The sequence below is a fragment of the Spermophilus citellus genome (genome assembly GCF_964194105.1).
Source record: "Spermophilus citellus genome assembly, chromosome: 4".
NCBI classification, from domain to species: domain Eukaryota; kingdom Metazoa; phylum Chordata; class Mammalia; order Rodentia; family Sciuridae; genus Spermophilus; species Spermophilus citellus.
This window is the reverse complement of record NC_138185.1, coordinates 131399215-131422957: the sequence shown is the minus strand read 5'-3', so window position 1 is coordinate 131422957 and position 23743 is coordinate 131399215. Positions and strand designations below refer to the sequence as shown.

General features: G+C 34.7%; 1 protein-coding gene across 1 annotated transcript; it reads left to right on the top strand.

Moving 5' to 3' along the window:
- Positions 1-1531: 1531 nt before the first annotated feature.
- Positions 1532-23524, top strand: SLC24A5 (solute carrier family 24 member 5; the record flags this gene model as incomplete). The annotated part of the gene is made up of 9 exons (XM_081290202.1): positions 1532-1652; positions 2363-2542; positions 15708-15791; positions 15879-15982; positions 16329-16429; positions 18041-18321; positions 20515-20721; positions 22624-22725; positions 23197-23524. 9 exons carry the CDS (start codon positions 1532-1534, stop codon positions 23517-23519), a joined length of 1503 nt encoding a protein of 500 aa, XP_081146328.1. The 3' UTR covers positions 23520-23524.
- Between the last annotated feature and the right edge of the window lie 219 nt (positions 23525-23743).

Genomic DNA, 23743 nt, shown 5'->3' with positions numbered 1-23743 from the left:
GAATTTACTGAAGTACTGTGTGTGGGAAGAGGAGAGGCCCAAAAGACACAGCCACCCAGCACAAAACTAAGTGGCCTCTTGCCTTATTTTAGCCACAGCTGGCACAGAGGCCACAATCCAGCAGTCCAGGTGCTGCTTCTGTGAATGGTGACAATGGGACTCAGCTTGTTTTGGGGAGCTCAGGGAGTCACTATTACGGGACTGCGCTTTTATGACTCATTGTCCTAGCTTCACCACCACACCACACATCTGGATAACTAGTTCCTAGAAATGAGTTTCAGAGAGGTTGAAAGGGGTAAGAAATTCCTAGCAAAACGAAAGTGTGTTTGAGACACCCTTTGACCCACCGGACACCACAAACATCAGGAAGTAGCTTCCTCCTTTTCACCTGATATACCCATTTTCTAAATCTAAAACTTAGCAAGCACATCAGTTTTTGAATTTTATCTGCAAAAGTTGCAAAATTACAAAATTCCTTTATGACCAAAAAAGCTTTTATTCCAATCAAGAGTTATAATGATTGAGTAATTGATTGATAAACAGATACTGGTGGCAGAAACTGTTTTAAGCACATTAAATGCATTCATTTGTGTGCATTCACCACACTCCAAACAAAGTGGTCCCTGTTTTGCAGACACTGGAGCAGAGAAGCAGAGAAGTCAAATAATTTGCCCAATGTCACATAGCTAGCAAATAACACTGCTAGGATCCAAGCCATGCCGTCTGAATCCACAGCCTGTGTTATTAGCCTCAGGTTACTACACTACCCAAGTTCTTAACATCTAGGCAAGCCTTAGAAATGCCGGAGTAGAGAGGACAATAATCTATCTAGTAGTCTACCTGGCTTGTCCAAATTGTGTTTTAGATAGCTCCCTTTGGCAGAAACACAATCAGTCAATGATCAAGTAGCATCTACTCTGTCTCCTTAATAGTTCTTAAAGTTATGAGCTTCTCTCCATCCCCGCGGCCACTGTTGTCATTCAAGCTACCATCATTTCTTGGCGAAATTCTTACAGACACCTCCTGACTTTCCTGCCTCTAGCCCTAATCAAAAGTGAGGATGAGAGGCCAAAACAAAGACAAAAAGGTGCCAAACTAGACAAAGAATGTATATATAGCAATCCCAACAACTTCTAGGAGAAGCTGCAGGAGAGAAGTAAGCAGTTGCAAACCAGGCCTTTAAAAACCTACAGAAAGACAAAAGAAGCACCAATATGAAAATATTAAATAAAAATGTGTACTTTCATAAAGTACAGGCTGCCTGGATCTGCCCTCAAGAGACTGTGAGCCACAGGAGCAGCTGTAGACAATGTTTGTCTGCTCTCCCTTCTACCTACTCCAGCCTCCCTGGGGCTTGGATCCCCTGGTCAGAGAAGCTTGGCTGGCTCCCATCACCCTCTCTCCTGTGCTGGCCTTGCTGAGATGTGCCCTGGGCAGGCATTGGGCAGGAAGGAGATTCCTCACATGATTCAGCATAATCCTCCCTTTCTCGCTTCCTAAAGCTGCATACTGCAGAAAGCGCGCTGCAGAAATGCAGACAAAAGGGGGCTCGACATGGGCAAGAAGGGCCCTGCTGCTCGGCATCATCTGGGCCACTGCACACCAGCCTCTCCCAGGGGCCTCCCTGCCCCAGCGTCTCCCAAGAGCCACAGGTAGGTGGACATTGGGGTCAGCTGCCCCTGCTGCTTCTGCTACCACACTGCATGAAGGGATAGGGAGGAAAATGCTTTCTTGATTCACTTTTGCTTATGCTTCCTGCTGTATTTGCTCTGATTTTTAGTATTTAGAGGGATATCAAATGTTCTGATCCCTCCAATAAGTTCTCAAAGATAGCCCCGAAGTAATGCACAGAGATCAAAAAGTGAGCAAGCCTCTAGTTTTTATTGTTGGAGACTTCATCGTGAAAAAAAACAAAAACATAAAGCTTTCATCCTAAAAACACTCTCAGCAACAGTGGAGGAGTCTTTGTAGGCCTGGGGACAACGGGGGCTCTGAAATAAGAAAATGAAATTGTACACTTATTAGAAATATTTATTCATCAGAAGCATGGTTTCTACTTGAGGAGGGGGAGAGGTTCAGTTTTCCCTTTTAGAAAGACACATGGAGGAGTGATTTAATAATTTCCACTTTTTAATTCTTCCACCATCATCAGTTTATTTCTTCAAAGAATTTCTTTCCAATCCAAAGACTGATTTTCTAAGGATGCACAGCTACAACATATTCAGAGATGTTTTATGCATTTTTCACTGGATTCTTAAAAATTCCACCCAGATATTCCAGTTTTCATAAGGAAATGCTCTTGGTAGACTTGAGATGTGTGACTCCAACATTCTTCAAATTTTCACCTCCTTATCCTTCTCAGGAAATAGCACTCAATGTGTTGTTTCTCCATCGTCCGAGTTTCCCGAAGGGTTTTTCACCAAACAGGAGCGTGCAGATGGAGGTATCATAATCTACTTCCTGATTATCCTTTACATGTTCATGGCCGTGTCCATCGTCTGTGATGAGTACTTTCTGCCCTCCCTGGAAATCATCAGTGAATGTAAGTGGCCAGAAAACTCCCTTATGACCTTCCAGAAAAATTGCATCTCACAGACATGGCTACGGTTCTGTCAGTCTCAAATGGTTGCAGAGCACTGACTTCTGTGTCATAGGGTTCTGCTTTGTAAGGAACTAGCCAAATGTGGTTTCTATCAGTAGTTACATGCAGCAGAGAAGCAGAGTTAATACCCAGCAGTTATTATTACACAGCCTATCTACAAAAACTTCCTGTTTGTCTAATACACTGCCTGGCTGGCTGTTATAACAAAGCCTGTTCCAGGCTTTCACATCTATGAACTTGGTGTGTACTACAAATAAATGGACCTCCTAATATTTACTATTTTATACTTAAGAAAACTTTTTTCATTTTTACTCTAAGGCCATTATAACTTCTTAAAAGATAAACAAAGTAAGCCGGGTATGGTGGCACACGCCTGTAATCCCAGCAGCTTGAGAGGTGGATCATGAGTTCAAAGCCAGCCTCAGCAATTGAGAGAGGTGCTAAGCAACTCAGTGACACCCTGTTTCTAATAAATACAAAATAGGACTGGGGATGTGGTTCAGTGCTCGAGTGCCCGAGTTCATTTCCTGGTACCAAAAAGAAGTAATTACAGACTACCCTTCCCCCTCTTCCTTTCCCAGCATACTGCCATTAATAAAATGAACTGTTATTTAAGAACCAATAAACAAATCCTGCATCCTATGTTACCTGACCTCAGGCATCAAATAATGTGAATTCAGTTATTAAAAAGTAGATTTCATGGGGCTGGGGTTGTGGCTTAGTGGAAGAGTGCTCGCTTAACACATGAGAGGCCCTGGGTTCGATCCTCAGAACCACATAAAAATAAATAAACAAAATAAAGGTCTGTGTACAACTAAAAAATAATTTTTTAAAAAAAGTAGATTTCATTATTGGCTTCTGAAAATAAGATCAGCTAGTCCAAGCCCCTGAGTTCAATTCCTCCAGCAGTATACATTGTCCAGAATTTTGAGTGTAGATATTCATTAGATACTAGTATCTAAAATCAGGATATCAGTGATGTTTCATACCATATATAAAATTACCAGCATTTCCCATCTCTGTCTACTGTTTTGTTAGTTTAATATGTTGAACATGTTTACGTCATAGAAAAGGGATGAGTTTCCTATTCCAAATTCACAGGACTGCACAAAAACAACATCATCATCACAAACACAAACACACACACACACACACACACACGGACACATGTGCATCTGCTCATCCTGCTACATACCACTTCTTTATACAGGGAAAGAGTGTAAAATGGTACTACAGTTTACACTGACATCTCTATTTGTTTTTACTTAGATAAATGCAAGAGAAATAGAACTAAAAGGTAAATCACCTATATTTCCATTACCCCAAGATCTTCACAATTACTGTTTGGTGTAAAGTATTTCCTTCCAATCTTTTCAATCTTTCTACACACACACACACACACACACACACACACACACACACACACAGAGTTTGGGGTCTTTTCTTCACATGATATTTCAAAAACATGATTTTCAATGGTAGCATTACAGTCCATGATTTCTATGAATGATGTGAGCACCAAACGTGGTTTTTACTTATTGTAGACACCCAGTAGAAATTTATCATTGTAAAACTATTAATCTCTTTGGAGACTTTGATTTGTTATAAATTTCCTTTTATTTTAAACAATGTTATGCCTATACTTGTATAAATTCTCTGAATTCTCTAATCATTTTCTGATTAGGAGGCAGAGCTCTACATATTTTAAGATTTCTGATCTATATTGTCAAAATGTATTCCACAAAGGGTGTGCCTATTTAAGCCTTCATAATGCATAACATACATTCCAGAAAACAATGAATATCATTTTTAATATCTTTGTCAATTAAGCTAAAATTTTACCTTATAAAATTTATATTTATTTGTGAGGTGAATATTTTATATATTTACTGACATTCATGATCTCGCTTTTGTGGGGGTTTTGCCCATGTTCTATTAGAGAAGAGTATTTGTCTTTTTCTTATTGATATTTCAAGAAAAAATATATATATGCATATATATATATATATATATTACACACATATATAAATTTTTTCTAATACAATTTTACATCAGATGACTTTTTCATGGTTTGTTGTTTCCTTTTATATTTTGTGTGTTTTATAAATATTTTAAATTTGTATATCTTTTATGATTCTTTTTTGGTTTTATACTTAGATCATTTTAATCCTAGTTTCCAAAAATTGTCATATTTTCTTTTTCTTATAGTTTTTTCCTACATTTATTTCTTCCACTAAAAATTTCTCTTGCTATAGAATATAAGTGTGAGTGTATGTATGTGTGTGCTGAGTATGCATATACTTTTTCTATAATCCCAACTCATTTCTAATAACCTATTTGTTTATTCTTGTATCAGTACAACACATTAGATATTTTTTAAAGTAAAAATTTAAAATGTTAATCATACACGAGTCAGGAATTGAAATTTCAGTGTATTATATGAATTCTAAACAATGACTACACTCAACAATGACAGAACTGAATGAACAAATCAATGAAGAATTTTATTTATAAAATTTGTTTTAGGAGTAGTAAAATTGAAAAAAAAACTTTTCTAATCCTGCAGAAGAAACTACTACATTGAAACATAGCTATGTCTTCAAATAATCTTCATTAAATTATTTGTCTATAAAATGATTTTCACCATACCACATGTGAATTACTATGAAGCACAAATAGCAAATATGCATTTCTCAAGCAAATCACTGCATAAAATATAGTAGCTATTTTGAATGTGTGATTGATGGATACCCATGCCACTTCCAAATCTTCTTTAGCCAATAAGAATTGACCCTGGTTTTTGAATACCTAAAATTCTAGCAACAAAATGAAATAGAAATAGTGCTAGCTCAATTAATTTTTAAATGCCTATACATTAATTCTGTCATTTCTCTTTCCAAGGTCTAGCATGGCCTCATTAAAATTATGACATCAGCAATAACAAACATTACCTCTACAATTTGTTTACATCCATAGAAACTCACTTCAGAAGTCTACAAATGTGTCTCATTTCCCCATAGTTCCTTGACGAGCACTGAGTCATAATAGTTTCATCCATTTTGTCACCTAATAATTATTAATCTTCAATACAGTTTACTGAAGAGTTCCCCAATTTACTGGAGTGTTATTAGTCTTTTATTTATTATGATACAATTACAGAAGACCTAACATGTTGTGTACGCATATATATATGAACAGATTATGGTTTCCTTTAGCCTTCACAAAAATCTTACAAAATAAGAACTAGTACATTGATTTTACTAATGAGATAAGCAAGGCTAAGAGGATGGGTAATTTCTCAAGACACACAGCCAATATGCAGCAGAGCCCTCATCTCTCTAGTGTCAAAACTCAAGCATGAGCTCAACTGCTATGTGATATAATTTTACACATCCTTGTATGAGATTAGCCTCTGTAAAATAGTTGTTTCAGAAGACCTGTTCTATTTGAACAACCTTACAAGGGATTTTCTTCCCACGGGCACTGATAGTTTTGACAAAAACATATATCAAATAAACATTGTAACTACAGAGGAAGTACATTACAAAATAAAGAGAATACACTGAATTATTTACAGGAATCAGTTTAGACTTTTGGCAACTTGAACAGGGTTGTAAATTAGGTTCCTAGGCCTAAATATTTTGCCCAAAATGCACATGAGATCTTAGTATAGTACAGTACTGTGAAACCTAATCATTATATATGATGCAATAATTTCCTGTGGGAGTACATATTCTCAGTTTCAATCAATAATAAAATGGAAGAATTAACAGGCTCCCATCCCACTCAGCCTTATCACCACCTCATTACTCTCTCCTCAACCACCACAATGGCTCATTTTGTCAGCAGTTAAGTAGGATCTTTCAGCAAGGCCAGACTAGAAGAGGATCAGCACTGAAATCTCCATGAGCTGAAAACAGTGGAGGGCAGAAGTTCTTGCTGACACCCTAGCAGGGCCCCAGCTTAGTCACACAAGTTCTCTATCCTTCTTCACTGCTAAATAGTTGCCTGTCAATTTCTCTTTGCACTGCTGCCACAGGGGCTTCCAGCAATAATTTTTTCCTTCTCCTTATTCTATTAATAATCAAAAAAGTCACACCACCTCTCCTTCACACTCCAACCCTGGAATAGCAGGCACACATCTCCACCAGGCAGACTATTTTCCATCATCTTAATTGTGTGAAACCATTATAACAAAATGCTATTGTTTACAATACCCTTTTCTTCCAATTCTGTTTTCTGTTACTGCTTTTTTTTTTTTTTTCCATTTAGGTTCTGTACAAAAGAAAGCTAATGGTGATTCTTTAAACGCAGAGGGCAAAAGTGAAATTAATCCATATTATATAGGAAAAAATATATCACACTCGAGTTGTTCACAGCATTTTATCTTTGGAGAAAAGACTAATAGCTTCTGTGGTTAGAAATAAGATTTGGGGAAAGGAGGTAAAAGATACAATCAGAGAGGAACTTTATAGAAGACCAAGTTAGAGCCAAGGGAGATAGAGGTAGGCAATGGAGTAAGGAAAAACCCTAAGGGGATCGCCCTCATTCCTACCAATTGTGCTCCTCTAGACCCTTAGTCAGTGGATACTGTAAGGAACCAGATAGCCAGAGAGCACACTAAGGATTCCAAATAACAAGGATGAAAAGGTTATTCACATGAGCCTGACTTCTGAAAACTTTGTCTAAGATTCTCATACTTGGTTTGTGAAGGTGGTCATATTGTCTTGTAGTCAGTCATATGTGGTACTGATGGCATGGCATTTTTCATACACTTTCTAAATCTTTGCGATGATGTGCTTGCTGAATCATCTGTGATAATGTGGAGAATCCTTGGAGAGCTGGAGGGGACACACCGTCATGTGCTCTAGTAGAGTATTACTCTATAAAATGCCTGAAAGTGCCTAACAGGGTTCAAATCCTAGCTCTGTGATCTTGGGTAAGTGCCTAACTTCTCGCTGCCTCAGTTATGCCAGCTGTGAAAAAGGTAATTATGGTTCTTAGTTCCTAGAGCTTTGTGCCAAGTACATGAGGAAATACAAGTAAACTGCTTATACATGTTACCAGCACAGAAGAAAACATCACTGAATGTTCGCCATCATGTAAGAACAGACTACAAAGGCTAAAAAGCTTTCTCCAGGAGAGATGAAAATAGAGAAGGTGAATGATCAAGGTCAATATGAATATGTTTGGAACAAATACCAAATCCATTGTGAATCTGCTACAGTTTGAAAACCCAGTTTAAGACACATGAAAGCAAGTACTATTTCACAAAGTAAGAAGTAAGCTTATAAAGCCCTTTATTCTATCTAATAATTCATGTGGTCACTTCACACTACATCTTAAATATCTCTGGAATATTCTGTTTAAAGTTACTTTCATTTCTCTTGCATTAGTATCCATATCATTTTATTCCATTTTTAGCAAACTTTAATTGTTCAAAAAGTGATACTTTAAATTATATTTAAGTAGAAACTAATATATATTTAAAATATAAACTGCATTAACTTAAAGCTCAAATAGAACTGCTATGTATCATTCTCTGTAAGATGTTCATTTTTAGAAACACTTAAGTTCAGTACAAAGAACAACATCCTTTTGATAGGTAATGGGTAGCCCAAAGGTACTGAACAAGTATTTGGGGCTGCTTTTTAATTTTTTTTTTAAGACATCTCTACAGAAAACTCTGAAAATCCTTTAAGATTAGTCACTTGACACAGCCCAAAATAAGTGAGTTATAAAAGTTTTCTTTTTAAATGTTTCACTAAAATGCTATTCAATTGGAAATTCTAATCTTTCTACCATGCTGATAACTTTTAATTATAACATGTTTTAATTGAAAATTATTTTAATAAGATTTGAGGAAAACATACTTAAATATTTAATTTTTTATTAAAAATATTTTCACTCCCTGTGCTTTGACTAATGTGTGCCTTTGTGTTTTACTTTGTGTTTCAAAAACAGGCAATAAGAAAGAAATATAAGTTTTAATTCCAGGGAGAATTGATTCTAAATTGATAAAGTTGAGAGTCAAATAATTCTATGGGTACGGCATTTGGATAGCCTACAGTTTCAGGGGATTGTTTGATTCTTAATCCTCCTGATATTTACAGAGGCAAAAGCTTTCCCAAAGAACAAAGATTCTAAGAATAGTGCTTCTTCAATGCTACATGGGCACTCAGCATCCTAAGAGCATTTCATTCTCTTTGTTGTTCTTTTTTCTCTGATCTATATAGTAGTCCCTTTTCACTGCATCTGAATCTATACAAGGAGTATGGATCTAAGTGCTAAGTAGTCAGGTATATTACCAAAATATTCAGAGCTAGTAATAATAATAATAGTTATGTATTAATCATTATGCTGTATATTAATCATGTTGCCAAAAAATAAAAGCATTTTAGTGTCAAAAAGATCAAGTTTGCAGTGACAAGGTGTATTCTGGGTGCTTTATATGATTGAGCAAAAGCAGAAGTGGGATAGGTGTGAATCCACTGTAATGTTATAGCTGTTGGATTGTGGGTAGGAGGGCCTTCTTTTTCAGTGGACTCATATCTTTAAAAGCATTATATGGTGTTTCAGAATTCCTTCCTGCATAGCTCACATAAAATATCAGGTGGTAAATATGTTAATCAAATTATTTTATTTATTGTTAAAAATGCCAGAGATATAGGGTGTGCATATATTTGTGTATGTACACACATAGTTATATATTATTGAGAAGCCAAGTATTTGTACCAATGATGCTGATCTTACAAAAAAAGATCCAAAGAAATATACTTGAAATTAATTTCAAAACCAGTTCTGCCAATCATTAAAAAATCTGTTTCGTTGTCACACTTTATTTGGACCCTAAATAGAATTACTCAGCATAACTATACATCAAGGTCACTGGAGTTGAATGACTTTTGTTTTCAATATTCTAATTCATTTAAAGAGCATGAACATTTGCAGACTTTTTAAAATTGTGCCAGAGGACACCAAATTGTGTGTAGCCTATGATTATATCAAAATATGTAATATAAAAAGGACTAGAAATACATGATAGCAGTAGTTAAAATACAATGGTTAATAGTATAAATGACCCTTCCTCCATTTTTACTGTTCATTTTTCAAATTGTCAATAATGTAAGATTAGATTTTTTAATCATAAATGGAATTTAATTAGCAATAAACAACAGTAGGCATAGTTTTAAGGCATAGAATTCATATTCTACATTTTGAGCAAAGATTGAAAAAATTAGACAATCACCTAAAGATTGTGTAATACAACCTTCTAGTTTTACAGATGGCAAAATATGAGGCTTGTCTAAATGACTTAACTAAAATCTCATATCAAATCACTGGCAGGGCCAGAATTTACATCTTCATTTTAGTTTAATATTTTTTATACTTTAACATATAGAAAGATATTTTCAAAAACTGTTATAAACTTTCCAATACAACATTACAGAACAGAACACACCTAAGAGAATGTCTGATGAATTTTAAGAATCAGCCCATTACCATGAAGTTGTACCTTATATAAACATCGTGTTGGTAACTAAATCTATACAGAAAACTATATACACTATATCTTAAAGGAAATGTGATTATTCTTTTTACATTAAGAGAAGGGGAAGAAAAGAGAATAATAGTCATGGAGGGAAAAAACACAGAACAATTTATACTTAATAATAAACTATAGCAGAGAAAAATGCTATCCAAAGGTCGAGGAAGACAAAGCCAATCTATTCTAAAGTTCAAAGGTATAAACCATTTTACAAAATATTCTTAGAACCTTAAGATATAATTTGTTAAAATATCTTTGAAGTTTTATTCATCCATCTATACAGAACCTTTCCTTTCATAATTCAATTAGAGCCCAGTGAAGAGAAACAATCTTTATTCTTACTGCCTTTTGAGCCTGAAAATGTTCTAAAGGGTCACCTATTTTCCTGTCTTGCAATGACCCAATAGATCACCTTTTCTCTCTCTTGAAATTGAATTTTTCTAATGAAGCACTTTTCAGCTAGCATTAAACAAAGATTAGCCAGTCTTTAACTGCACCAACTTTGGACTATTACTTCAAAATAAAATGTCTTATTTCTCAATTTCATCCACAAATTATCTAGCCTTGAATTGATTTGGGAAGACAATTCACGATAATAACCAGTAACACTAAATTTATAAATTCTCTGGAATATGCTAGAAAACTTCCAAAGTATTCCTGACTCCTGTTTTCCCCCTAGAAAAGAATGAATAGAGGCAATTATGGAACCCAAGGTACAAAATAGGGAAAAAATAATAGTTCAATCACCCACTAGGTTATAACTGGCCTGCCTAAGCACAATTCTTACATTGGATTTCTGTGGCGAAATAAAAATAGCATACGACTTAGAATCAATAGGCTCAGGGTTTACGACCTATCTCCCTACATTTAAGATCCTTACTATCCATGTGACTTTTTGCTTATTTTTAATGGTACCAAAAACTGAAACCAGGGCTTCCCACTTGCTAGACAAGCACCCTGCCACTGAGCTATATCCCCAGAGCTTTTTTAAAAATATATATTTTTTAGTTGTTGATGGTCCTTTATTTTTTATTTATTTATACGTGGTTCTGAGAATCGAACCCAGTGTCTCACATATGCTAGGCAAGGGGTCTACCACAGGGCCACAACCCAAGTCCTCATCCCCAGTGCTTTAAAAAATTTGAGACAGTGTCTTGCTAAATTACCCATGCAAGCCTCAAACTTGCAGTACTCTTGCCTCAACCTCCCAAATAGTTGGGATTATAAGACTGCACCACCCCGCCCACCTGTCCCTGACTGATTTACTTTCCTTCCAGGACCCTTTTGAAATCAAGGGTCCTCAGCTCCAAGCATTTCTTATAATTTATTTTTTCACTCTTTAAAACACACACATCCATACCTATTTTTGTATTTGAAGCTGAGACATAACTTAATTTCTTTCCTTTAATTCATACATTTTCATATGTTTAGTAAAACTGATCTCAGATTTTCAGTAGAAACTGTAAGATGCACACAACCACCAAAATGCACTCAACCACCAAACTGTCATTGAGCAATCTGTTATGGTTTGGTTCTAAAAATGTACACTGAAGAACTCATGTGTTAGGCAATGCAGCAATGTTCAGAGGTGAAAAGATTGAATTATAGCCAGGCGTAGTGGTGCATGACTGTAATCCTAGCAGCTTGGGAGGCTGAGGCAGGATAGAGTTCAAAGCCAGCCTCAGCAAAAGCAAGGTGCTAAGCAACCCAGTGAGACCCTGTCTCTACATTTAAAAAAAAAAAAAGATGAATTACAAGAGCTGTAACCTCATCAGTGAATTAATTCATTTGATTATAAATCTGAATGGGCTACTGTGTGGTGGTAACTAGGCAGATAAGGTGTGGCTACAGGAAGTAGGTCACTGTGGGCATGGCCTTGTTCCTGGCTCTTCTCCTCTCTCCTACTCCCCTCCCCCCTCCTCTCTCTCCTCCTCCTCCTCCTTCTTCTCCCCCCCCAACCCCTCCCTGCCTTCTCTCCCCATTTTTCCTGGCTGCCATAAGCTGAGCAGCTTTTCTCTGCCATGCCTTTCCACCATGTTCCGTCTCACCTCAGGCTCAGAAGAATGGAATCAGCTGACCCCGGGCTGATCTTCTGAAACCAGGAGCCTGAAATAAATTTTCCCCCTATAAGTTGTTCTTGTCAGGTATTTTGGTCATAACAAAAAGCTAACACACAAATATAATAGCCAACAGACCATCTAGAATGCTGTAACCTCCTTTGACACTCACGTCATCCAGGCTTGCTCACTCTCTCCATTTCTCTTTGTCTCTCTCCCTCATTCACACACACAATCTTTTGCAGTGCTAGGAAGTAGACCCAGGGCCTCATGCCTTCTAGGCAATTGATCTACCCTGGACATGTTTGTCTGTAAAATGAAAATTCCACCACTCACATCTAAAGATAGTTGACAATATGTATGAGAATGAATCATATACCATACATAAGATTTTACTTCCAAAAAAGAAAAAGAAATTAATCACAAAGCAATCTCTGTCTTTTTATCCTGTTTTAAAATTTTATGGCCAGTTGGTCATACTACACATCAAAGAATTGTAATAACAATGTATGCATTTGTATGTGTGATATACACATACTGATTAGAGAGATTATATACATATAAGATAAACACGGTCATCCCCTCAGTATCCACGGACAATTGGTTTTAGGATCCCTCTGATAACAAAATCTGAGGATACTCAAGCCCCTTATATAAGATAAAATGGTACAGTATTTACATATAACTTATATACATTTTTCTGAGTACTTTAGAAATCACTTATAATACCTAATACAAAATAGTTATTACAGTATATTTATTATTTAGGGAATATTGACCAAAAAATCCCGTCACAGACAGTTTTTTCTTTGACTGTGTCTGTTCCACAGATGGTTGGTTGAATGTGAGGATATAAACCTATGGAAATGAAGGGTCAACTGTATATAGGCATTATATATGGCTGACAAGTATATAATCACCCTACTAGTAAAATAAATGCTATGAAATGTAAAATATACTACATAAATAATTACTTCCCTCCCTTCATTAGTAACTACAGTTAAATGTTTACCAAGTAACATAGTCAAAGGCAAAAATAGTGAAGGTCTAGATTAGATAATTCCAACTATCCTGAAAGAGCCTTTCACAATGTAAGTTTATCAGATGATGAAACAGCTCAGACTAAAACTGTGTGAGCCTCTGAAACCAAATAATCCCAAGAAATAAAATTAAAGAATGGAGCTGGTATCATCAGCAGGTAGTATATGCATGACTTTCCATGTACTTTCCACAGATTTCACAATAAAAGTCTACACTCAGATCCACAAGGCCTTACATGTTCTACCAGTTACCTTCACTCTCACCACTTGTTCTCTCTTCACACTCTTCCTTCCAGACACTGATCTGTTTTGAACACATAGGATAGATTCAACCTTAGAACCTTTGAAGCTACTTATTCTGCCTAGCATACTCTATCATGGCATGTAAGTGGCTAGCTTCCTCACTTCAAAATCTTTAACTTCTTGGTTCAGTCTTTCTTGGAGTTACCCAATTTAATTTTCAATCCTTCCTCAATGACACTGGCTAGTTTTCAGCTTACCCCATCTTCACTCCTTGCTACTTATCCCTAAAAGAATACATACGTAGCTTGTCTTGTTTCTCTCCCCTAGTATTAAAACTTCATGAGAGCAGGGACATTTGTTTTGTTCAATGCCATATTGCTACCACATAAAAAAGCATCTGGCACAATAGGTACCTGGCAAATGTAACAAATTAACAACAGCCAGGTGATTACCTATTGCTGCTTAAGAAATCACCCTAATACTAATGGCTTAAATCATTTTTACTGCCCCTCAGTTCTGGGAGTTTACTGGGCTCAGCTAGGTGGTTCTTCTCAGGGTCTCTCATGCAATTCCAGATGGGTCTGGAATCATCTGGAAAGCTCACATCTGGTGCTTAGGCTGGGAAGATTATAAATTAGGGATGAAACCTCTATTTTTATATGGACTCGACATGAGGTCATTCCAGTGTATGAATTCAAGGACTTATGTGGAGGCTTAGGGCTATAAAGTAAATCTCAAGAGGACACTGAGGAAATTTTATCACATTTAATGTCCAAGCCTCAAATATTATGGCTCTGCCATGGCTATTCCATATTAGTCAAAGCAGTCATAAAGGCCCATTCAGGTTCAACAGGACATAAACTTTAACTTTCTTGCTTTTTTTTTTTAATGGTAAAGTTTCTAGAAAAGCATGTGGAGTGGAAATTTATAGTTTTTTTTTTTTTTTTGTACATTTCAATCTACCACACCAAGAAACAAACAAAAAAAAAAGATTCTATACAGTTAAAAGTCAATGTCTAGCAAAGAAGTAAAGAAATGACGTGGACCTGTGAGCAGGCAACAGGTGATGGCCTCCACAGATAGAGAGATACTGATAGGAACTGAACTAAGCACACCAGAATCTGAGCTCCAGGAAAACTTAACTGTCAATAACTACAGGTTTAGTAAACAAAAGTTAACAACATCAAGAGTCACCAACAAGAATTTACAAGAGTAAAAACTCTGAATTCTAGTTTTGACACCAACTTTGTAACCTAGGAAGATAATTTACAGCTAGCACTGACTAGTTTTTAGTTTTATCTATAAAGCATTATCCTAGGATTCCCAAAGCAAAGGAGGCATGTTTCTTCATTATGGCTTTCTTTTTCCTTACCACAGTAAGACCAAAAATGGCTTTAACTCTCCTTCTGTCAATTGTTAATACACTTACATGCTTTTAGGTTTGAAAGATACACATAAAATTTCCAAATGATAGTACAAGTATTTTCCTATATTGCTAAAAGTTTTAACAAGTATTTTTCAAATCAATACACTACATTTAAACTGTATTAAATATTATTTGTTGGGCTTTAAGTTACCTAATATCCTCTCATTTATAATTAGACAATGTTGATATTGCAAATTTGCGAACAAGCTCAACTAAGCTTCATTTACAGATCTTAACAACTACTAATGTCTTTGATCTTCTTTCAAGTTTGGTCTTTTCAAGCTGATTTAAAAAAAAAAAAATCTTATGGTCAGGCATGGCACACATCTATAATCCTAGCAACTTGGGAAGCTGAGGCAGGAGGATCCCAAGTTTTAAGCCAGTATGAGCAATTTAGCAGGACCATGTTTAAAAACAAAAAACTAAAAAAGGTTAGAGGTGTTTGGCTATAGTGTACCCTTGGTTCAATTCCTGGTACCACCCAAAGTCTTGTTGCTGCTACTCACCTACAGGCTTTTAGCTAGAAAGGAGTCTTTTCTGGATTGGAAATGAGCCCAAACCTGAGTAGCAATACATTTCCTCCTAATAATCTCCCAATCTTCTTTCTTCTATAGAATTAATGTATTCATAAAAAAAATGCACAACACTGGATTCTTCTATTTTATAATGTGCATATATATAATTTTATAACCTGCAGCTTAAATCAATATTAGTCTTATGTGAAGCTATAGTTTAAGGCTCTTTCATTTGTCACTTTACCAGGCATAATAATAATTTCATTTATCTTCAGCCCTTGGATTGTCTCAGGATGTTGCAGGCGCAACTTTCATGGCAGCGGGTAGCTCAGCTCCTGAATTAGTTACTGCTTTCCTAGGTAAATATTGCTCCTAAGACTTTTTGCTAACTCAGCGTGATTTTATTCCTTTTAAGTTAACACTAACGTACACAATCTTGTTCGTAGGTGTATTTATCACAAAGGGTGATATTGGCATTAGTACCATTCTTGGATCTGCAATTTATAATCTCCTTGGCATCTGTGCAGCCTGTGGCTTGCTATCTAATGTGGTATGTAAGAAAACTTTATTCAATAAAATTGTCTTGACAAGTTCTAAAAACAAGTTTATTGTCTAGGATGAACAAGGCAATAGTAATGCATTCAATCAAATTTATTAATCAGTAGAAAAACATTTATTCAATTTAGTTAACCCACAAATAGCTCTTGCTCAAATTTATGAAAGTCAGTGTAGGTTTAGAAACAATTTTTCTTTAAAATTCCTTTCTCTCTAAGCAATATGCAAAAGGTAACAATATTTTACTACAAATAAACAAACAGCTTTAGTTTTATACTAAGCATTATAATTGAATTACTTACACCATAATGGAAACAGTAAATCAAACTATCATTTTACAGGTTTCAACGCTATCATGTTGGCCCCTTTTCAGAGACTGTGCAGCATATGCAATTAGTGTAGCAGCAGTTTTTGGCATAATATTTGACAACCAAGTTTACTGGTAAGCTTAAAATAATTGTTACCCTTAAGTAAAACATAATTACAAAGAGAACTTCATGAAATCTGATGCTTCAGTAATATTTTTTTAGAAATGTCATGTCAGTCACTTCTCATTTATCTGCTACTTCTACACTATTTTCCAGTGAGTCTCTGGGCTAATTTCCTCATCACAACTGCTGATGGGTTCTCCTCACTATTTTGCAACTTCTTTTTGATCACATCATAACCTCCCTGTTTCACTCACTAGTCACTGAAGACCACCACTCTTTGTTCTTCCCATTGGCTGATGTTCATTAATCACCTCAAGTTTTGTTGTCTGAAGAAAGCCCCAACTTTTGGCTTTTTCTTCTACTAGGTTATTGCTTTAGTAAGAATTGGTCGTGGTCACAACAGATTGGAGAAAGATGATAGAGAAAGTAAAAATTTCTATATTCCTTCAAATTTCTCTCCAATGTTCATTTAGCCTTCTTCCTTCAAGAACCAACAATGTTTAGGTGTCAATATTAAAAATTATTTGTTTCCCTATAATCTCTCTATGCCTAGCTGGTACAAGAAAATGAGGGAAAAAGTGACTTACTGGACAGCTATAAACTTTTTCAAATAAGCACAGGCATCTACTGGGTATTTATTATTATGCTAGGCATCATAAAAGAAATGTAAAACACATGGTCACACATGTACATTGTGTAACTCCCAGAAAGCACAAGAAAAAATACAAAACAAGGTTAATGGTACTCCTCTGGAGTACTCAATTTAGCAGCAGTACATGATATCTGCTATCAAGAAACTTAAAAATCTAATAGGGAAGAGAATTTCCAAGTTAATCATCCTGATATCTGTCGCTCTCCCAAAGACAGCTAGTATAATAACGTCCTCTGGAATTCAGCAGTTTTCTTCAAAGGACAGGGACTGTGAAACTATCCAAGCTAAGGAATATTCCCTCCTTTAGGGATACCAGGAACTCTGTTCCTTCAGTGGTAGCAAAGAGATTCACTGTCTACAATATAATAAAAAGTAAATGCAAGGTTCAAGGGTGATGGCATTAGTAATTACAGTTAAGCAGGAAACAGTATTTATTTTTAGAGACTATATTTTCTTGTGAGTATAAGCCAAATTCACCCCCTGCCCCCCCCCAAATTTCTGCATAACAAATTGAAAAGCCCCAGCCAAAGTTCCTATGACAGAAAATTTAATTTGGGACATTTCAAATAAATTAACAAATGTTATATTCTTTTATAATTACTATATATTTGAGGGAAGCATACTGTCAATGAGCAGGTGGAAAATGCTCAGTATTCGTTAGTTTTATTCTGAAACTCTCCAATGATAATTTTCAAGGCACTTTTTACGCCTAACATTTGGAAGGAATCTACAAATGTAGAAAATGGATTTATACTCCTTTTTAAATACAGAAAAGTATCAAGAACTTTATCCATGAATTTATAACACTCTAACCAAGTTCGGAAAAATCTACAAAAATATATCTAGTATCTGTGATTGTTCTTATGCTGCTTTTGTTAGAAAATTATCAAAAGATACTGACCAAAAGTTATTAGCTCTAAAATGACTTCTTTTAATTTAAAAGTACAAATTTCTCCTCTTTAATTTATAGGTATGAAGGAACTTTACTACTTTTGATATATGGATTATATGTTTTGGTCCTGTGTTTCGACATTAAAATTAACCAATATATTATAAAGAAATGCAGTCGCTGTACTTGTCTTGCCAACGCTCTAGAAGAGAGAAGTGAACAACAGACACTGATGGAATGGGAAGATGAGGGCCAACTGTTCATTCATCGGCAATCAAGAACTGATAGTGGAATATTTCATGAAGATTCTGGTTATTCCCAGCTTTCTATAAGTTTACATGGTCTTAGTCAGGTTTCTGAAGGTAATAACTACATTCTGCTCACTAGTAAATCTTTCCACTAGAAAAATCTAAGAATTTCATTTTAATTTAGCAAGTATTATGTACTTGTTATAAAAAAGACATTGGAGATTCAGAGAATATGAAAAGAAAGTCCCAGCCTTAGGGAGGTTCCATTATTAAATAACAAACAATCTCTCCACCAAAAAAGCTAAAACATGAAGGAATAAATACCACAGAGATAAAAATAACCACGGTTCATAAATTGGACAGACTATATAAAATTCAGTGAAGCTAGATAGGAAATTAACACAAAGTATAAAAGCATTTAAACTGCTTGTTGGACAAGTAAGATTTTTTAACTCAATGACTTGATGTTATAACCAGAATTAATAACTACTAAAACCTTTATCACATAAGTGATGTAGAGATAAGTAAAGTATATTCTATGAACTGAGGCCAAGGAAACAACATTAGTAAAAGGCCTGATTGAATACTAACATAAATGGAGCCCAGTCAGTAAATGCACAGTAAGGAAGCAGAGGAAAGGTGGGTAGAAAGGTATGGGGTAGGATGAAGAATGGGGTAGGATGAAGAATGGGGCAGGACGAGTTTTACAAGCTAGTGTAAGCATTGTACCTTGGAAGGTTTGTGAGGTGGGAAATTATTAGAAATGTACTTTAGTAATATTATCCTGAAATAATATTCACAGAAAAACTGAGATATGAGACAGGGAGATCTTTGAGAGGTTATTATAACATCCTGACATGCTTAATAGATGCCTACATAGAGGACAGTGAGGATGAAAGGTAATAAATGTGAGACAATGTAAAGGAATTTTAAGATTTGGCAACAAGGGCCAAAAAAAGGAACAAAGACAATTCCAAGATTTTTATCTTGATTGAGATCACTCTTTCAAAAAAAAGGGTAATTCAGAAAAAAGGGCTGGTTTGGAAGAGGGGAAAAACCATTGAGGTTTAAATGTGTCATGTGAAGCAGTTAGCAAAACATTAAGGTTGGGGGGGAAAATACACACACACACACACACACACACACACACACACACACACGTTTTGCTTACAGTCAAAATCGGCTATGGCCACAAATTCAAGATACTGTTTAAAAAGGGGTTGTACAAAACAGATTGTAATTTTAATTAAGTGATTAAAGGGCCTATTCTAACATTTAAAAAAATACAATGTGACTTCTTCCCCTTTTTACAAAAATTAGTTTCTAGTCTTCAAGGTACAAGAAATATACACCTCTAACTTAAGTTTTATAACAAGAAACTCAAAAGAACAAGTCCAGATTCTTTTATTACATTGAAATTATATCTAATAATACCTAATGCCATATTGGTTGAAGCTTGGTAAACATTTTGAAGTTGTTTTACTAGCATTAGTTTTAATGCAGTTTGCCCCAATGAGTACATTATTTTGTAAATGCCATACAAATTTTAAACAATTCCAAAGTGAAATTCTCATTTTTATCCAATATATTGTTATCCTTACCCTCCACTAACTTAAAACAAACTGACAAAAAGTTACACTGTAGATTATTTACTAGCTCCTTCTCTCTCTCTCCCCCATCTCTCTCTCTCTCTCTCTCTCTCTCTCTCTCTCTCTCTCTCTCTCTGCCCTTTCTAAGGTTCTTCCTAGGAACTGTGGTCAAGCCCAAATTTAATAAAATAAGTTACAAAATTGACCCAAAAACCAATTTAAAATAAGAATTAGAATATACAACTCAATAAGATTATGCTATAATTATTTTATACTCCCTAAGTAAGCATTATCATAAGGCAGGCCAGAAGCAAGATCAATATTAGAAAGAGAGGCAAATGAAATAGCAGGGATAGAAGCCAGTTAATCCCCCCAAAAATATCCCTGAGGACAATCCTTAATATAGACAATCAAGAGGTGTCCAATTCCCCCTTCATAAACATTGTTTCTGACATATTTAGCAAATGGTCCAGGAAATTTTGATGGATTTAAGGCCTTAAATCAAGAAATGCTGAGTATCACATCTTACACTGTCTGCCCTCAACTTTCAATTAGTTTCTTTTTGCCAGCAATATCAGTAATGAGGTATTCAAATGTTTTAAATAGCCTTTTAGAAACTGATACAGCTAATTTATTTCAATATTGCTTTCTAAATGGGCATTTCCAATGTAATTGGCCATTTGAGAAAACTCAAAATTGTTTAATTTTTCCACAACAGATCCACCAAGTGTTTTCAACATGCCTGAAGCAGACTTAAAAAGAATTTTTTGGGTATTATCCCTTCCTATTATTACATTACTTTTTCTAACAACACCAGACTGCAGAAGAAAGTTTTGGAAAAACTACTTTGTCATAACCTTTTTCATGTCTGCACTATGGATATCTGCATTTACATATATCCTGGTATGGATGGTCACAATAACTGGTATGTATCTTAAGTATAACAGCACAAGAAAATAATTTCATGTAAAAACAAATTACATAGGTTCACTTCAAGTGGTCTAGGAAGCACACTTCTTTTTCGGCAAGACTAATATTAGTGCTATTTACAGAGAGATTAAATATTAATACAACAACAAGATCATTCAGGTTTTGGAGTTCCAGCTTATGTATCAACTATATTCTTACTACTATATAGCTTGGGGTATAGTCCAAGAAATTATCTTATAAATGAAACCAAATTCACAAGATATCTATTATGCTAATAATTAAATCACATTACAAGGAGTTCACAATAAAATATATTGAATTCTATTCCATAATGAAAAATAGAATAAAGAGCCACTGTTTTGAGAAAATGATGAGTGCTATTTAACTAGATTATATTTTATTTTGCTTTTAAAAATAAAGTGACAGAAAAGAGTATAAAATAAAGTTTCATTTTAGGTTTCTACTATTTCCATGATTAAGATTTAACTATTATTGCTCGGAAATAATCTGCTCTAGTTCCCAAATAAAGAACTGAATATAAACAGACAAAATATTAGAAATTTCTCTTAAAAAAAAAAAGAAAGAAAAAAAAAGAAAAGTTAACCTGAATTGACTGATAGGAAAGGTAAACAAAGTATTGCCTGTTTGCCAAAATCACCCCGCCTATTTTTATTAGTAAAATTTTACTGAAGGCATTCAGGCCCATTCTTTACATGTCATCTATAACTGCTTTTACACTACACTGGTGGAAATGAATAATTGCAACAGAAAACATATAGCCTGATAGTTTCAATAATTACTATCTGGCTCTTCCACCCCCAAAATTTGCTGACCCTGACTTTTCCAAATTAATAGACGTCTTAAAATAGTATGTTAAGAAAAAGCAGAATATTTCTTTTTCTTTTTTTAATGAAGAAAATGAAAAAGTCCAAATATCTTACATATTAAATCTATCCAAATTTTCTCAGTCAGAACATATTTGATAATAGAAAAACAGGAAAAAAGCAAAACCAAGTAAGAGATCACAGAACAGCCCCTAAGATTATAAATAATAGTGTTATTTATGTACATATGAACTCAAGCAACACTAATAACAAAAATTAACAACCAATTCCAATACCAAGAAAATGAACATGCAAGAAATAGGCTACTTTATAATTAAGTTATTTTAACTAGCATTATTGGGGAGGGGGAGGAAATACAGAAAAAATATTCTAAACTGTGTTTTCAGTTAGTTACATGTCCCTTTCTTTTTTTCATTTTAACTACCCTTTGGTTCTGTTACCCAGAACGAGCACATTCCTGAAAAAATGTTAAGCTGACATCAAATATAATGAAATTATTAATGAGTTGGGACTATATGTTAGACTCAAAAACAAAAAGTTTTTGTTTTCTTCTAAGATTGTTGGACTTTCCCAAAGAAAACACCAAATTAAGGTATATGTTTAAAGTAGGACTTTTAAAATACATACATGTTTACTAATTTGTAGCTCAAATTGAGAGTTGACTTAACTCACTACGTTAAGAAAATATTTTTTAAAAAAAGAAAATGATCAGTCTCATTAGCATATATTAAGTAAACAACAACCCCAATAACAGTGAACATCTACAACTTCTATAAAAATACCAAATGGGGAACGAACATTTCTCATTGGTAAAATTGCGGCTGCTGAATATCTTTACAAATGTCATTAAAAATCTGTACTACCTGGGTTACCCAAATTACCAACCCAATTCAAATATTTTGCTAGCTAAAAACTAAGTAAATACACATTGATTCAGAAATCTAAACATGCCTATTTTGTTTCTGAACAAAGAGGAAATATCTGAAATATCTAAAAGAGTGGTTAGTTCATCTGTAAGATTTATAACTTATAATATCTATGGTGTCTTACAGGGGAAACACTAGAAATTCCAGACACAGTAATGGGCCTTACTCTATTAGCAGCAGGAACAAGCATACCAGATACAGTTGCAAGTGTGCTGGTTGCAAGAAAAGGTAAGACCTGGAAGCTGCAGTGCCCTTTCTTTAAGGTTAGCTAAATACACTTGAGTCAAGGTAATGTGAAAAATATTTATTTCTTCAGTAACATACTTTTGAAGAAAAAAAAATTGACTCAAGGGACAAGTTTATTATATCATAGCAAATTAATTTCATTCAATCTAATTCCCCAAATGATTAAATGAATTGTGCATTAAATGGTAATTAACTAAATTAAAATGAAAAGCAACGAGTAAGCTACATATCTTATTGAAAATGGTTTAATAAATAAAGATAATCATTATTAAATAAATGTTAAACTTAAATACTAACCCAAGAAAAATTTAAAAATACAAATTCAATAAGACTTGCTCTAACAATTTTCCAAAACTACCAACAACAAAAAAGTATCCAGTGTTTTTTTCTTATGAAGATTATTAATAAAACAGTATTATATGCACATTTTAACAACATGCTTTTCTTTTGCAGGTAAAGGAGACATGGCTATGTCTAACATTGTAGGATCCAATGTGTTTGATATGCTATGCCTAGGTGTTCCCTGGCTTATTAAAACTGCTTTTATAAATGAATCAGCTCCTGTAGAAGTAAACAGCAAAGGACTCACTTACATAACCATTTCTCTTAATATTTCCATTATTTTTCTTTTTTTAGCAGTTCACTTTAATGGTTGGAAATTAGACAGAAGGTTGGGAGCTGTCTGCCTGTTATTATACATTGGGCTTGCTTCATTATCAGTTCTATATGAACTTGGAATTATTGGAAATAATAAAATAAGGGGCTGTGGAGATTGATTATTCTTAATAGTGTTAATGTGGAAAATGTGAATGGTGGGGGTGGTAGAGAAGGAAAAACCCATTTCTTCATTTAAGTCAAATAAAAACATCCTAAATTTCAGAATCTAAAACTTACTTAATAGTAATTCTTTATCACCACAGAAAAGCAATTTAAAACCAACCAAAATCACATCCTAATTTGTCTGAGCCCTTTCTTTTCATGAACAATTACATATTATAAA